At 39.4% G+C, this 16,554-nt stretch overlaps 2 protein-coding genes and 1 pseudogene across 3 annotated transcripts in view; 2 read left to right on the top strand and 1 right to left on the bottom strand.

Moving 5' to 3' along the window:
• ATP7A (ATPase copper transporting alpha) overlaps nucleotides 1-16,554 on the bottom strand; it is a 153,915-nt gene that overhangs the window by 101,067 nt on the left and 36,294 nt on the right. The window lies entirely within an intron of this gene.
• On the top strand, nucleotides 1,073-1,237 carry LOC112834976 (U4 spliceosomal RNA; annotated as a pseudogene).
• Nucleotides 3,990-4,627, top strand: LOC112831955 (ubiquitin-conjugating enzyme E2 N-like). Its single transcript, XM_025882450.1, has one exon. The coding sequence runs from the start codon at nucleotides 4,014-4,016 to the stop codon at nucleotides 4,470-4,472; it is 459 nt and encodes a 152-aa protein (XP_025738235.1). The 5' UTR covers nucleotides 3,990-4,013; the 3' UTR covers nucleotides 4,473-4,627.

Below are 16,554 nucleotides of genomic sequence, written 5' to 3'. Positions count from 1 at the left end.
AACACATGGATGCCTGCCTCCAGGACAGAACACTCAGACTTAATACCATATAACTCAGATATGTTGTGGGTCAAACAGGGCTTTTGAAGGTTGATCTAGGCACACGACCAAAACTGACTAAATTGTTTTATAGGAAAATGTCAAGTTCAAACAACAGAATTGGTAACAAACTTTTGGACTATAATATTATAGTCATTCAGCAGATGAAGGCTATTTTACCTGGTTATTTAGAAATGTAAAACCGAAATACAGTTTTCTTATGGGGTCTGTTCCAGACCAAAGTACTGGAGCATCTCTCAGGCTTACTGAGGAACTGAGAGAGACTAAGCAGAAAGGCACTTTTAAAATGACTGGATAATTCACTTGCAAGTATGTATTGGGGAAGAAGGAATTTCTGAGCACAAATGAAAATTACATTAATACAGCCACATTTCTGGCTAAATCCTAATTTAAGCATATTAATTCATCTATGAATAATATATATTTCCTCCTACCTTCATAATTCACCTGCATTTTTTCTTCAAAACTCTACTTAAATTGGCCTTTACACACAAAAGCTCAGAAGAATTCCATCTCCCTCATACTACTCCTATATATACAACTCTAATTGATTTTTGTAACATATGCTGTGTCCATCTTTTGAATTTTAAACGTCTCAATGATAGGTACAAAGTCAGGAACATCTTTTGTAACCTCCCATTGTATTTAGCAAAATGACTCAGAACACAGAGTAAGAGCATAAACAATTTCATATGGTATAGTAAAACGTAGGCTTCTGGGAGATCACAATATCAAAGAACAAATCTGGCGTGCAGCTATTAGGAATGAAGTAACTCTGAGAACAACAGCATCCAACCACACTGAAGGAAATAACTTCTGGTTATTAAAGTATTTTGAGCCACTCCCTAAACACACATGATAATCACTATTAGTAATAACATTTCCTAAGAGGAAGAAGAGCATTATGACTAGATCATCATGTCTGGTTTAGAAACAGAAACTGAACGAGTTGAGTACAAACATGACACGTATATATGAAGTCTGCTCAAAACCATTCTTAAAGCTGATCACAAGATTTGCGCAGTGGCAGTATCGTAGCCAATGAGGTTTATCCAAGGCGCGATTATTGCTAATTGAAAGCTGATCACAGAAGCTCAAATATTATTTTGTAATCCCCCTAAAATAATTAGTGTTCATAATTTCGGAAAGCTTTCTGGATTAATAAATTGTAATTAAGATAATGCAAATTAAAACCACAAAGAATATCATTTACACCCATCAGGTAGATAAAAATTTCAAAATCTGGCAATAACATGTGTCAATGAGGATGTGGAGCAATAGGATCTTTCCTATTCAGCGGTGAGAGTATAAATTAGTACAACAATTAGGGAACCTGTTTGGCGATACCTGGTAAAGTTGAAGAAATGCATATACTAGAACTTAACATTTTCACTCCTAGGCCTATCACCCTACACAAAGTGTCACACACATGCAGAGGAAACATGAACAAGAATGCTCATTGCAACGGTGTTCCTAATAATTAAAACTTTGTAAATAACCTAAATGTCTATCAACTAGAAAATGGAAAAACAAGTGGTGGTATTATATTGCAGAGGAAACATGAACAAGAATGCTCATTGTAACGGTGTTCCTAATAATTAAAACTTTTTATAAATAACCTAAATGTATATCAAATAGAAAATGAAAAAAAAAGTGGTGGTATTATATATATATATATATATATATATATATATATATAGTGAAGAATGATACAGTAGTTAAAATTAATGAACGAAAATAATGGTTCTCACTGGGAGGAGGGGAGATTTTACCACCAAAAGGACATCTGGCAAAGTCTGGAAACTTTTGGTTATAACTGGGGGGTAGGGGGAGGTGCTACTGGCATCTAGTGGGTAGAGGCCAAGGATACCACTAAATATCCTTCATGGACAAGAAATCCATTTACAGGTGTGCCTGGGTGGCTCAGTCAGTTGGGCAACTGACTTGATTTCTGCTCAGCTAATGATCTCAGGGTTGTGAGAGCCCCGCATGCCGCTCCACACTCAGCGGGAAGTTTGCTTGAGATTCTCTCTTCCTCTCCCTCTGCCCCTCCCCCTGCTCACACATGCGCTCTCTCTCTCTCTCTCTCTCTCTCACTCAAAAATAAATAAATAAATCCTAAAAAAAAGAAACCCACTCACAACAAAGAATTATCTAGCCCCAGATGTCAGTAGAACAGAGGATGAGAAACTAGAACTATGAGCAGCAGCACAGATAAATCTATTAACATAGTTGAGGCAATAAAAAAAGTTTCACAAGAGAGTGCCTGGGTGGCTCAGTCAAGCATCTGCCTTTGGCTCAGGTCATGATCCCGGGGTCCTGGGATCACGTCCCACATTGGGCTCCCTGCTCAGCGGGGAGTCTGCTTCTCCCTCTCCCTCTGCCCCTTCCCCTCCACTTGTGCTCAATCTCGCTCTATCTCAAATAAATAAAAACTTTCTTTTAAAGATTTTATTTATTTAACTGACAGAGAGAGAGCGTGAGAGGGAACACAAGCGGGGGGAGTGGGAGAGGGAGAAGCAGGCTTCCAGCCAAGCAGGGAGCCCGATGCGGGGCTCGATCCCAGGACCCTGTGATCATCACCTGAGCTGAAGGCAGTCACTTACTTAACCAACTGAGCCACCCAGGCGCCCCTCAAATAAATAAAATCTTAAAAAAAGGTTTCACAAGGATACAAAAGTCTAGGAACATAAAATACCATATATTGTTTCTGTATGCATACATATGTAGTAATGTTAGCCAAAATATAAAAATATGCATGGGAATGACAAATGCCAAATTCAGGAGTTTGGGGAAGAAGGAAGGGATGCAACTGGAGCACAAAGGGGAATTTCAACTATATATATAATGCTTAACTTCTTAAGACTGTGTAATAGATACACACTTATGTTATAGGGCTTCCTATACTCTTTGTTGGACTAAATTATTTTATTATAAGAATTTTTAAGGGATGCCTGGGTGGCTCAGTCGGTTAAGCGTCTGCCTTCAGCTTAGGTCATGATCTCAGGGTTCTGGGATGGAGTCCCACATTGGGCTCCTTGATCAGCAGGGAGCCTGCTTCTCCCTCTGCCTGCCACTCCCCCTGCTTGTGTGCTCTCTGACAAATAAATAAATAAAATATTTTTTTAAAAAGAATTTTTAAAAGGACAGGCACCTGGGTGGCTCAGTCTGTTAAGCATCTGCTTTCAGCTCAGGTCATGATCCCAGGGTCCTGGGATCAAGTCCCATGTTGGGCTCCTTGCTCAGCGGGGAGTATGCTTCTCCCTCTCCCTCTGCCCTTCACCCCCCCACTCATGTGCTCTCTCTCTCTCTCGCTCTGCTCTCTTTCTCAAATAAAACTTTTTTTAAAAAAGACTTTTTAAAGGAAAATAAATGAATGAACCTGGTAGACATTATGCTAAGTGAAATAAGCCAGACATAGAAAGACAAAAACTGCATGATCTCTCTTATACATGGAATCTAAAAAAGTCCAACTCAGAAGTAGAGACTAGAAGGGTGATTACCAGGGCCCAGGGGGTGGAGGAAATGAAGAAATGCTGGTCAAGGGTACAATGTTTCTCATTCATCATCAGGGAAACACAAATCAAAACTACAATGAGTTAACACCTCACACGAGTCAGAATGGCTAAAATTAACACAAGAAAAAACAGGTATTGGTGAGGACATGAAGAAACTGTTGGTGGGAATGCAAACTGGTGCAGCCACTCTGGAAAACGGTATGGAGGTTCCTCAAAAACTTAAAAATAGAACTACCCTATGATCCAGCAATCACACTACTGAGTATTTACCCAAAGAATACAAAAACACTAATTCAGAGGGATACATGCACCCCGATGTTTAGAGCAGCATTATCAACAATAGCCAAATTATGGAAAGAGTCCAAATGTCCATCAACTGATGAATGGATAAAGAAGATATGGTGTGACCAGAGGCCGAACTCGGGATCTGACAAGATGGCCGGGCTGCCCCGCAGGATTATCAAGGAAACCCAGCGTTTGCTGGCAGAACCAGTTCCTGGCATTAAAGCAGAACCAGATGAGAGCAACGCCCGTTATTTTCATGTGGTCATTGCTGGCCCCCAGGATTCCCCCTTTGAGGGAGGGACTTTTAAGCTTGAACTATTCCTACCAGAAGAATACCCGATGACAGCCCCTAAAGTACGTTTCATGACCAAAATTTATCATCCTAATGTAGACAAGTTGGGAAGAATATGTTTAGATATTTTGAAAGATAAGTGGTCCCCAGCACTGCAGATCCGCACAGTTCTGCTATCGATCCAGGCTTTGTTAAGTGCTCCCAATCCAGATGATCCATTAGCAAATGATGTAGCGGAGCAGTGGAAGACCAACGAAGCCCAAGCCATAGAAACAGCTAGAGCATGGACTAGGCTATATGCCATGAATAATATTTAAAATCGATCTGATAATCAAGTTCTCCTGTTCTCCTGTTCTGCCAAGACTTCTTCCTTTTTTGTTTGCATTTAATGGACACAGTCTTAGAAACATTACAGAATAAAAGCCCAGACATCTTCAGTCCTTTGGTGATTAAATGCACATTAGCAAACCTATGTCTTGTCCTGATTCACTGTTGTAAAGCATGAGCAGAGGCTAGAAGTACCATCCGGATTGTTGTGAAACGTTTAAAAGCAGTGGCCCTTCTCTGCTTTTATTCATTTCCCCATCATGGTTTGAGTATAAAGCACTGTGAATGAAGGTAGTTGTCAGGGTTAGCTGCAGGGGTGTGGGTGTTTTTCTTTATTACTTTTTTTGAGGGGGAGAGGTAGTTTTATTTTAATTTTTTGGGCTCCTTTCCCCCCTTTTATGGTGATCTAATTGCATTGGTTAAAAGCAGCTAACCAGTTCTTTAGAATATGCTCTCTAGCCAAGTCTAACTTTATTTAGACGCTGTAGATGGACAAGCTTGATTGTTTGAACCAAAATGGGAACATTAAACAAACATCACAGCCCTCACTAATACCATTGTGACTTGCTGTCAAGTGTAGAATCCTTCCTTCAAGAAAAAGCTTGTGACCATTTTGTATGGCTTGTCTGGAAACTTCTGTAAATCTTATGTTTTAGTAAAATATTTGTTATTCTAAAAAAAAAAAAAGAAGATATGGTGTACACACACACACACACACACACACACAACACACACACACAGGAATATTACTCAGCCATAAAAAGAATGAAATCTTGCCATTTGCAATGACATGGATGGAGCTAGAGAATATTATGCTAAGCAAAATAAGTCAGAGAAAGACAAATACCATATGACTTCACTCATATGTGGAATTTAAGAAACAAAACAAACGATCATAGAGTTAAAAAAAAGGAAAAAAGAAAGACTCTTAACTATAGAGAACTGATGTTTACCAGAGGTAAAGTGGGTGGGGGAGCAGGTGACAGGGATTAAGGAAGGCAGTTTTTGTGATGAACGCCGGGTGTTGTATCTAAGTGTTGAATCACTATATTGTACACCTGAAACTAATATTACACTGTATGTTAACTATGTGGAATTTAAATAAAAACTTTTAGGGACGCCGGGGTGGGTCAGTCAGTTAAGTGTCTGCCTTCGGCTCGGGTTGTTGATCTCAGGGTCCTGGGATGGAGCCCCGCATCGGCTCCCTGCTCAATGGGGAGCCTGCTTCTCCCCACTGCTCATGCACTCTCTCTCTCTCTCTCTCTCTCTCTCTCTCTCTCTCAAATAAATAAAATATTTTTTAAAAACTTTTTAAAAAAGGTAGAAAGTTTCAGTTATGTAGGATGAATATCTGGAGATTTACAGCACGGTGACTATAGCTAAAAATATTGTATACTTGAAATTTGCTAAGAGAGATCATAATTGTTCTCAAAAACAAAAAAGTTAACTATGTGGGGTGATGGATGTGTTAATTTAGCTTGACTGTGGTAATCACTTCACAATGTATATATATATCAAAACATTATGTTATACACTTTAAATATATACAATTTTTATTTGTCAATCATACCTCAAAAATCTGAGGAAAAAATATTTTTAAAAAGCCAGGTCATTTTAGGGGAAAATAAAGAAGAAAAATATAGGGAATGTGCACAAATTAAGAGAAGTGTTACTAAAAATTGAAATAATTCAGTAAGTGAGACCAATGATAAACTCAAACATATAAACAGCCAAAATCCCCCTATTATACTAGGGCTATAAAAACATCCCTGTGTTGTTAAACAAACTGATAATTTCTAGCTGTGCGAACATTAAAACCAGTTGCCTTCAAGGTATCCATATAATATTTCCAAATCAATTTGTTTCCTACCCATTTGCTTTTATTTAAAATCACTACCATCTCTAGGGGCACTTGGCTCCTTAGTCTGTAGAGCATGCAACTCTTGATCTTGGGGTCATAAGTTCAAGCCCCACGTTGAGCCTACAGCTTACTTAAAAAAAAAAAAAAAAAACAGCAAAATAAAATCACTACCACCTCTAAATTGCAAACAAAAAGGGAAAGCATTAACTTCTCTATTGTTTTTTTATAATGGCATCTCTTTCGTTTAAATTGTATAAGCCTTTAAAATGAAAATTGATCTCACTCTTTAACCTGTTTTCAAAATACTGAGTGCCTAATCTCTTTCATCAGACAACTGTCATTATATAAACAGAGGATGAATATTCCAGATGAAACTGCTGGAGTAGACAAGCGTGTTTCAAAACATAATTTGACCATTCCCAAAAGATTAGGAGTCAATACTTTAAGACATATTAATAAGGTCAAATAAAGAACAGAACATTCAAATTAAGAAAAGGCAGTGTGTTTTGCTGGTCATTTTTATGACTCCTGGGCTAATCACTGCCTCGCTACAAAAGAGCTGTCCTTATGATAACAATACAGATGTTTCAATTTCTTAAAGCATTGAATAGTTGAGAAAACTATCATATACATGAATTTCACAACAATCCTGCAATAAAAATAAGAGTAGTAGCCTCCTTTTAAAATTAAGGAAGCTAACACTCAGGCTTACTCACCCTTATACAGACAATTCAGCCTGGAGTCCAGAGCTAACAATAACCTCAAAGGGATTAACTTAATAGGGCAATGTTTGCAAAATGCATAAAATAAAAGAAGTCAAAGGTCAGGGTAGAGTGAGGGGGGGGATGCTTGAAAAATACTGGTATCCTGCAATGTACCCAGGTGGGAACAGGTTCTAAACAAACTGAGAAATAGTTCTTAAGTTACTAGGTGCCTTTCCACCAGGGGCTGAGTCTCTGCTGCCATGTCAATAAGAGACTAAAGGAAAAAACATGTTTTTAGTATAGATAAAACTTCCATTGCCTCAGACAAGGCCATTGTTATCCCAGAAAACTAGAGGGTAGTAGGATTCAACTATTTGACACTGAAATGTGTCAGATACTTTTCAAACATATTATGGTATTGGCGCAGCAGTCACTCAGATTCTAAGATTGTTTGGTAGTTGGAATGCTTTTTCCCCGGTCAAAAAAATCATCTGATTCAAGCCTGTCAGACACAACCTGTAGGTAAGTAACAGACTGCTTGCAATGACATCGCTTTCTTCATAAGGAAAAATCCACCTTACAGTTTTAGTTCTAAGACAAAATAGTGCCACAAACCATGATGAAAAAACATTAAATAGCTATGAAAACTAAAACCAATTGCCAGTATTTAACCATTATACAGAGTAAGTTGAAAAAGCACTTATTTTATATTTGCTACAACTGATTAAGAACAAGAAAACTATAACACAAGTTTGGTGAGGCTGAAAATGACAACTTAGTTTGACCAAACTTTTCAAGTATGTCATTAATTTTATAAAAACCATCACTAAAAGGATAATGATGCTAGTTACCCTACCAGACACTAAAATGTCTTTCAAAGTTTTAATTATTATAAAACCTTGTACTAGGGAACCTGGCTGGCTCAGTCAGTACAGAATACAACTCTTGATCTTGGAGTTATGAATTCAAGCCCCATGTTGGGTTTAGAGATTGCTTTTAAAAAAATGAAAACAGGAGGTGCCTGGGTGGCTCACTCGTTAAGCGTCTGCCTTCGGCTCAGGTCATGATCCCAGAGTCCTGGGATCGAGCCCTGCTTCTCCCTCTCCCACTCCCCCTGCTTGTGTTCCCTCTCTCTCTCTGTCAAATAAATAAATAAAATCTTTAAAAAAAAATGAAAACAGAAAATGCTACAAAGATATAAAAATGAATATTAATTAACAACAGCAACTACAAACCCTGGGGTAGGGAAGGCCTTTTTAAGCGTAAGGCAAGAGCAGAAACCATAAAGGAAAAGATTTTTAAATTTAATTATATGAAATTTTATTTTATTATTTATTTTTTTAAGATTATTTATTTATTTATTTGAGAGAGAGAGAATGAGAGATAGAGAGCACGAGAGGGAAGAGGGTCAGAGGGAGAAGCAGACTCCCTGCTGAGCAGGGAGCCCGATGTGGGACTCGATCCCGGGACTCTAGGATCATGACCTGAGCCGAAGGCAGTCGCTTAACCAACTGAGCCACCCAGGTGCCCTAATTATATGAAATTTTAAAACTGTGTATGGTAAAAACACCATGTAAACAAACTACAAAAATATATATGCATGGAGCTTCTTCTGGTGGGTGATGAAATGTTCTGAAATTAGCGGTAATGGCTGCACAAATCTGTGAATATACTAAAAACCACTAAATTATATACTTCAATAGGGTGAATTTCATCACATGTAAATATATATCAAATATATATATATTATATCAGACAATTGACAAAATAAGAAATCCATTATACCAATAAACAGGAAATATACATTTAAAAATTATAAACTGAGGACACCTGGGTGGCTCAGTCATTAAGCGTCTGCCTTCAGGTCAGGTCAGTATCCCATGGTCCTGGGATCGAGTCCCACATCAGGGTCCCTGCTCAGCGGGGAGTCTGCTTCTCCCTCTGCCCTTCTCCCTGCTCCTCTCTCTCTTGCTCACTCTCTCTCAAATAAAATCTTTAAAAAAATAAAAATTATAAATTGAGTAGAGGAGCTAAATTGGCAGAATGGTAAGAGGACCCTAGGCTTGCTGCATCCATGGAACACAGCTAGATAAATATCAAATTGTTCTGAATATCCAAGAAAACAATGAGGACTGACAGAACAAAATGCACAACCAGAGGGAGAGAAGAAGCCACACTGTGGAAGGTAGGAGGCATGGAGATGTAATTTTGGGGAGAAAAGGACTGCCAGTACAGCAGAGGGGAAGGAACCCTAGTCAGTGAGGGGGTGGGGGTAGAGAGAAAGAGAAAGAGAGGAGCGCATGGGGGAATTACACAAGTAAAACACTTCCCCAAAGCCATTCACCGGGAAAATGAGAAAGGCTGATTTTCGTGAGTTTTTACAACTAGCAGGGCTCAAAGACTGAAGTTTTAGAGGTCCATGGTGAGCGGGTGTAGAGCCCTGAGGGTGCTGCAGTACTCCTGTGGAGAAGGAGGGTGACAGCCCAGGAGCAGAGTGATCAAAGGAACCCCTGGGACTCACTGGGAGAGGCAGTTCTTCATTCTTGGAGCGCATCTGGAAGAAGCAGCATCCTCTATCAGGGGACAAAGAAGCCTGTGGGCACCATTTTCATCCCCCACCCCTCAGCAACCATGCAGAGACACCTACTGAGGGCGCCTAACCTACATGCTGGCTCATTGCTCTGCTTTACCTAAACTCCACATACCTGTGCTTTGGTGCAACTGCCCTTCCGGGACAAACCTGCATCAGCCCGTGTGGCAACACCCTCCCTAGGGAACAAGCGCAAGTTGGGGCCAGGCCAGGTCTGTAAAGTTTGGGGTTTTAAAACTCAGCTGGTCAGCCTGGGATAGAACACAGGTGCACTGCACTGCCCGATGGGCAGACGGCCCGGACACAGGGTGAAGGCAGGAATCTGAGGGATGCCTGGGACACACAAGGAGATATTATTCACTCTGCTCAGGGGGGCTTCCTCTCCTGGACAAGGAGGGGGCTGGCGACATTTCTCTACCCCGCCCCTCAACATATACTAACTTTGGTAAGCAGCACAGCACCAACAGTGGCGGACAAAATCATTTACAACAAGCTCCACACCCCTGCACTCTGGAGGTACTGCTTTTCCAGGAAAGTGCACCTGAGAAGCAGAGCAACAGGCCCCTCCCAGCAAAGACCAGCACAAACCTCCCAACATAACACCATGTCTACTGACCTTAGAGAGCTGCAAAGCTTCAGCTCTAGTGGAAATAGCATCAGGTCTCTTTTAACAAGCAGACCAGAGCACATCTAGATAAAAACCAGCCACAAGCTAGCTAACACTCCCCACTGCAGGCTATGAGAAACTGCAGAGGACTGACCTGAGGGAAAGAGCCAACAAGACACAACAGCAGAGTGCACACAGCATACACCAGAAATACTTCCTGAAGCACCAGGCTCTGGACAGTATGTGACCTCTTCTTAATATAGCCATTACACTCAGGAGCAAGACACATAACAGGATTTCCTAACACACAGAAGAAGAGAGATACCTAGACAAAATGCCAAGATGGAGGAATTCATCCCAAAAGAATGAACAAAAAAAAAGGTCATGGTCAAGGATCTAACAAAAACAGATATAAGTAATATGCCTGCTCCAGAATTCAAAGCAACAATCATAAGGATACTAACTGGGCTTGAAAAAAGCATAAAAGACACCAGGGAGTCCTTTACTATAGAGATAAAAGACCTAAAAAGTAGTCAGGATGAAATAAAAAAATGCAATAACCAATATGCAAAACCAACTGGATATAATGACCTCAAAGACAGAAAAAGCACAGGAATTAATAAGTGATATAGAAGATTAAAGTATGGAAAATAATGAAGCTGAAAAGAAGAGGGAAAGAAAAATTACTGGATCAAGAATGTAGACTCAGGGAACTCAGCGACTCCATAAAACATAATAACATTCATATCATAGGAGTCCCAGAGGAAGAGAGGGAAAAAGAGTGAGAAAATTTATTTGAGGAAATTATAGCTGAAAACTTCCTGAATCTGGGGAAGGAAACAGACATCCAAATCTAGGAGGCACAGAGGAGAACTCACAAAAAATCAACAAAAGCAGGCCAACACCAAGACACACTGTAGTTAAATTTCCAAAATATACAGATAAAGAAAAAAATCCTAAAAGTAATAAGACAAAAGAAGTCCCTACTTACAAGGGAAGACAAATAAGGTTAGCAACAGATTTCTCCACAAATTGTAAAAAAAAAAAGAAAAAAGAAAAAAATCACTCCACAGAAATGTGGCAAGCCAGAAGGTAGTGGCATGATATATTCAACATCTAAATGGCAAAATTATGCAGGCAAGAATACTCTATCCAGCAAGGCTTTTAGTCAAAACAGAAGGAGAGATAAAGTTTCTCAGACAAAAACTAAAGGAGTTCATGACCATTAAACCAGTCCTGCAAGAAATATTAAAGGGGACTCTTTGAGTGGGAAAGAAAGACCAAAAGCAATAAAGACTAGAAATGAACAGAAAAAAATCTCCAGAAACATCAACTTTATAGGTAATACAATGGCAATAAATTCATATCTATCTATAATCACTCTGAATGTAAATGGACCAAATGTTCCTATCAATAGACATAGGGTATCAGAATGGATAAAAATATAAGACCCATTTATATGCTGCCTACAACAGACTCATTTTAGATCTAAAGACACCTGAAGATTGAAAGAGAGGGGATGAATGGAGACTCCTTTATCATGCTAATGGCATCAAAAGAGAAAGCCCCAGTAGCCATACTTGTATCATACAAACTAGAATTTAAACCAAAGATACTAACAAGAGATGAAAAAGGGCATTACATCATAATAAATGAGACTATCCAACAAGAAGATCTAACAATTATAAATATTTATGCCCCCAACTTGGGAGCAGCCAAATACATAAAACAATAACAAACATAAAGGAACTCATTGATAATAATACAATAATAGTAGGGGACTTTAACATCCCACTAACAGCAATGGACAGATCATCTAAACAGAAAGTCAACAAAGAAACAATGGCTTTGAATAACACACTGGACCAGATGGACGAAAACAGATATATTTAGAACATTTCATCCTACTGCAGCAGAATACATATTCTTTTCAAGTGCACATGGAACATTCTCCAGAATAGATCATATACCGGGTCACAAATAAGCCCTCAACAAATACAAAAAGATCGAGATCATACCATGCAGATTTTCACACCACAAGGCTATGTGAAACTTGAAGTCAACCACAAGAAAAAATTTGGAAAGACCACAAATACATGGAGGTTAAATAACATCCTACTAAAGAAAGAATGGGTCAACCTGGAAATAAAAGAAGAAATAAAAAAGTACATGAAAACATGACAATCCAAAACCTTTGAGATGCAGCAAAAGTGGTCATGGCAAAGGGGTGGGGGGAATGCTTAGGTGGCTCAGTTGGTTAAGCATCTGCCTTCCACTCAGGTCATGATCCCAGGATCGAGCCCCACGTCAGGCTCCCTGCTCAGCAGGGAGTCTGCTTATTCCTCTCCCTTTGCCCCTCTCCCCCACTTGTGTTCTCTCTCCCTCTCTCTAATATTTTTTTTTAATTCATAAGAGGTAAGTACATAACACTACAGTCCTACCTCAAGAAGCAAAAAAAGCCTCAAATACACAACCTAATTTTACATCTAAAGGAGCCAGAAAAGGAACAGCAAATCCTAAAGCCAGCAGAAAAAAGGGAAATAATAAAGATTAGAGCAGAAATAAATGATACAGAAACAAACAAAAAAAATGAGTAGAATAGATCAATGAAACTAGGAGTTGGTTCCTGGAAAGAATTAATAAAATTAAGAACCTCCTAGTCAGAATTATCAAAAAGAAAAAAGAAAGGACCCAAATAAATAAAATCACAAATGAGAGAGAAGAGATCACAACTAACACCACAAAAATACTAACTGTAAGAGAATATTATGAAAAATTATATGCCAACAAATTGGGCAATCTGAAAGAAATAGATAAATTCCTAGAAACACATAAACTACCAAAACTGAAACAGGAAGAAACAAAATTTGAACCAATCGATAACCAACAAAGAAATTGAATCAGTAATCAAAAATCTCCCAACAAACAGGGTGCCTGGGTGGCTCAGTTGGTTGAGCATCCACCTCTTTTGATTTCGGCTCAGGTAATGATCATGCAGTCTTGAGACTGAGCCCCACATCAGGCTCCCTGCTCAGCACAAAATCCTCTTGAGATTCTCTCTCCCTCTCCCTTCTCCTGCTCTCTCTCTCTCTCTCTCAAATAAATAAAATCTTAAAATAACATATAATGTATTATTTGTTTCAGAGGTACAGGTCTGTGATTCAACAGTCTTACACAATTCACAGCGCTCACAATAGCACATACCCTCCCCAATGTCTATCACCCGGCCACCCCATCCCTCCACCCCCGACAACTCCAGCAACCCTCAGTTTGTTTCCTGAGGTTAAGAATTCCTCATATCAGTGAGGTCATATGATACATGTCTTTCTCTGATTGACTTATTTCACTCAGCATAATACCCTCCAGTTCCATCCACGTCGTTGCAAATGGCAAGATCTCATTCCTTTTGATGGCTGCATAATATCCCATTGTATATATATACCACAGCTTCTTTATCCATTCATCTGTCAATGGACATCTTGGCTCTTTCCATAGTTTGGCTATTGTGGACATTGCTGCTATAAACATCGGGGTGCACATACCCCTTCAGATCCCTACATTTGTATTTTTGGGGTAAACACCCAGTAGTGCAATTGCTGGGTCGTATGGAAGAATGAAGGGGGGAAAATCGGAGGGGGAGACGAACCATGAGAGACTATGGACTCTGAGAAACAAACTGAGGGTTCTAGAGGGGCAGGGGGTGGGGGGATGGGTTAGCCTGGTGATGGGTATTAAAGCGGGCACGTACTGCATGGAGCACTGGGTGTTATATGCAAACAATGGATCATGGAACACTACATCAAAAACTAATGATGTAATGTATGGTGATTAACATAATAAAAAAAGGCAAAAAAAAAATCTCCACACAAACACAAATTCAGAGCTAGATGGCGTCACAGGGGAACTCTACCACAGATTTAAAGAATTACGGGGCGCCTGGTGGCTCAGTCATTAAGCATCTGTCTTCAGCTCAGGTCATGATCCGAGGGTCCTGGGATAGAGCCCCGCATCAGGCTCCCTACTCTGCGGGAAGCCTGCTTCTCCTTCTCCAGCTCCCCCTACTGGTGTTCCCTCTCTCACTGTCTCTCTCTCTGTCAAATAAATAAAATCTTTAAAAAAAAAAAAGGAATTACTACCTATTCTTCTCAAAATGTTCCAAAAAAAAAAAAAATGGAGGGAAAACTTCTAAACTCCTTCTATGAGGCCAGCATTACCTTGATTCCAAAACCAGACAAAGATCCCACTAAAAAGGAGAATTAGAGGCCAATATCCCTGATGAACATGGATGCAAAAATTCTCAACAAACTACTAGCAAATCCTTATAAGAATTATTCACCATGATCAAGTGAGATTTATTCCTGGAATGCAGGGGTGGTTCAATATTCACAAATCAGTCAATGTGATATACCACATTAATAAAAGAATGATCCTATGATCCTCTCAAAAGGTGCAGAAAAAGCATGTGACATAATACAACATCCATTCTTGATAAAAACCCTCAACAAAGGAGGGATAGAGGGAACATGCCTCAACATCATAAAGGCCATATACGAATGACCCGCAGCTAATACCATCCTCAACGGGGAAAAACTGAGAGCCTTTCCTCTCTGGCCAGGAACAAGACAGGGATGACCACTCTTACCACTGTTATTTAACATAGCATTGTAAGTCCTAACCTCAGCAATCAGACAACAAAAAGAAATAAAATGCATCCAAATTAGCAAGGAAGAAGTCAGATTTTCACTATTCACAGACAACATGATACTCTATATAGAAAACCCAAAGCACTCCACCAAAAAATTGCTAGAACTGATACACCAACTCAGTAAAGTCGCAGGATATAAAATCAGTACAGAAATCTTTTACATTTCTATACACTGATAATGAAGCAGCAAAAAGAGAAATCAGGGAATCAATCCCATTTACAAAATTGCACAAAAATCCCTAAAATACCTAGGAATAAACCTAATGAAGGAGGCAAAAGATCTGTACTCTGAAAACTATAGAACACTTAGGAAAGAAACTGAAGTGGACAAGGACACAAAGAAATGGAAAAACATTCCGTGTTCATGGATTGGAAGAATAAATATTGTTAAAATGTCTATACTACCCAAAGCAATCTACATATTTAATGCAATCGCTATCAGAATACCACCAGTATTTTTCACGGAGCTAGAAGAAACAATCCTGAATTGTGTGTGGAACCACAAAAGACCCCAAATAGCCAAAGCAATCTTGAAAAAGAAAAGCAAAGCTAGAGGCATCACAATTCCAGACTTCCAGTTATAGTACAATGCTGTAGTGATTAAAACAGTATGATACTGGCACAAAAACAGACACATTGATCAATGGAACAGAACAAAAAACCCAGAAATGGACCCACAACTATATGGTCAACTAATCTTTGACAAAGCAGGAAAGAATATCCAGTGGGAAAGTCTCTTCAAACAAATGGTATTGGGAACACTGGACAACAACATGCAGAAGAATGAAACTGGACCACTTTGTTACATCATACACACAAATTCAAAATGGATGAAAGACCTAAATGTGAGACAGAAAACCATCAAAATCCTAGAGAACACAGGCAGCAACCTCTCTGACATCGGCCATAGTAACTTTTTACTAGACACGTCTCCTGAGGCAAGAGAAACAAAAGCAAAAATGAACTACTAGGGCTTCATCAAAATAAAAAGCTTCAGGGGCACCTGGGTGGCTCAGTTGGTTAAGCGTCTGCCTTTGGCTCAGGTCATGATCTCAGGGTCCTGGGATGGAGCCCTACATTGGGCTCCCTGCTCAGCAGGGAGTCTGCTTGTCCCTCTGCTCCTTCCCTGTCCCCCGTTCACGCAAGCACTCTCTCTCTCTCTCTCTCCCCCCCCCCCTCTCAAATAAAAAAAATCTTAAAAAAAAAAAAAAAAACCTTCTGCACAATGAAGGAAATAGTCAACAAAACTAAAAGGCAACATACTGGGGGCACCTGGGTGGCTCAGTCAGTTAAACATATAACTCTTGATCTCAGCTCAGGTCTTGATCTCTGCTCAGGCTTGATCTCAAGGTCGTGAGTTCAAGCCCTGCATTGGGCCTACTTAAAAAATAATAATAATATAAAAAATAAATGGCAACCTACAGAATGGGAGAGGATATTTCCAAATGACCTATCTGATAAAGAATTAGTATCCAAAATCTATAAAGAACTTATCAAACTCAACAGTCAAAAACTCAAATAATCCAATTAAAAAATGGGCAGAAGACATGAACAGACGTTTCTGTAAAGAAGACATCCAAATGACCAACAGACACATGAAAAAGT

The sequence above is a fragment of the Callorhinus ursinus genome, unplaced genomic scaffold (assembly GCF_003265705.2).
Source record: "Callorhinus ursinus isolate GAN/ISIS: 27379988/994484 unplaced genomic scaffold, GSC_fseal_2.0 scaffold40, whole genome shotgun sequence".
Taxonomy (NCBI): Eukaryota; Metazoa; Chordata; class Mammalia; order Carnivora; family Otariidae; genus Callorhinus; species Callorhinus ursinus.
This window is presented reverse-complemented; position numbering and strand designations above follow the sequence as displayed.

Bases quoted from the DNA above. Each gene is read 5' to 3' on its own strand.
- LOC112831955 (XM_025882450.1), top strand. From the start codon at position 4,014: ATGGCCGGGCTGCCCCGCAGGATTATCAAGGAAACCCAGCGTTTGCTG.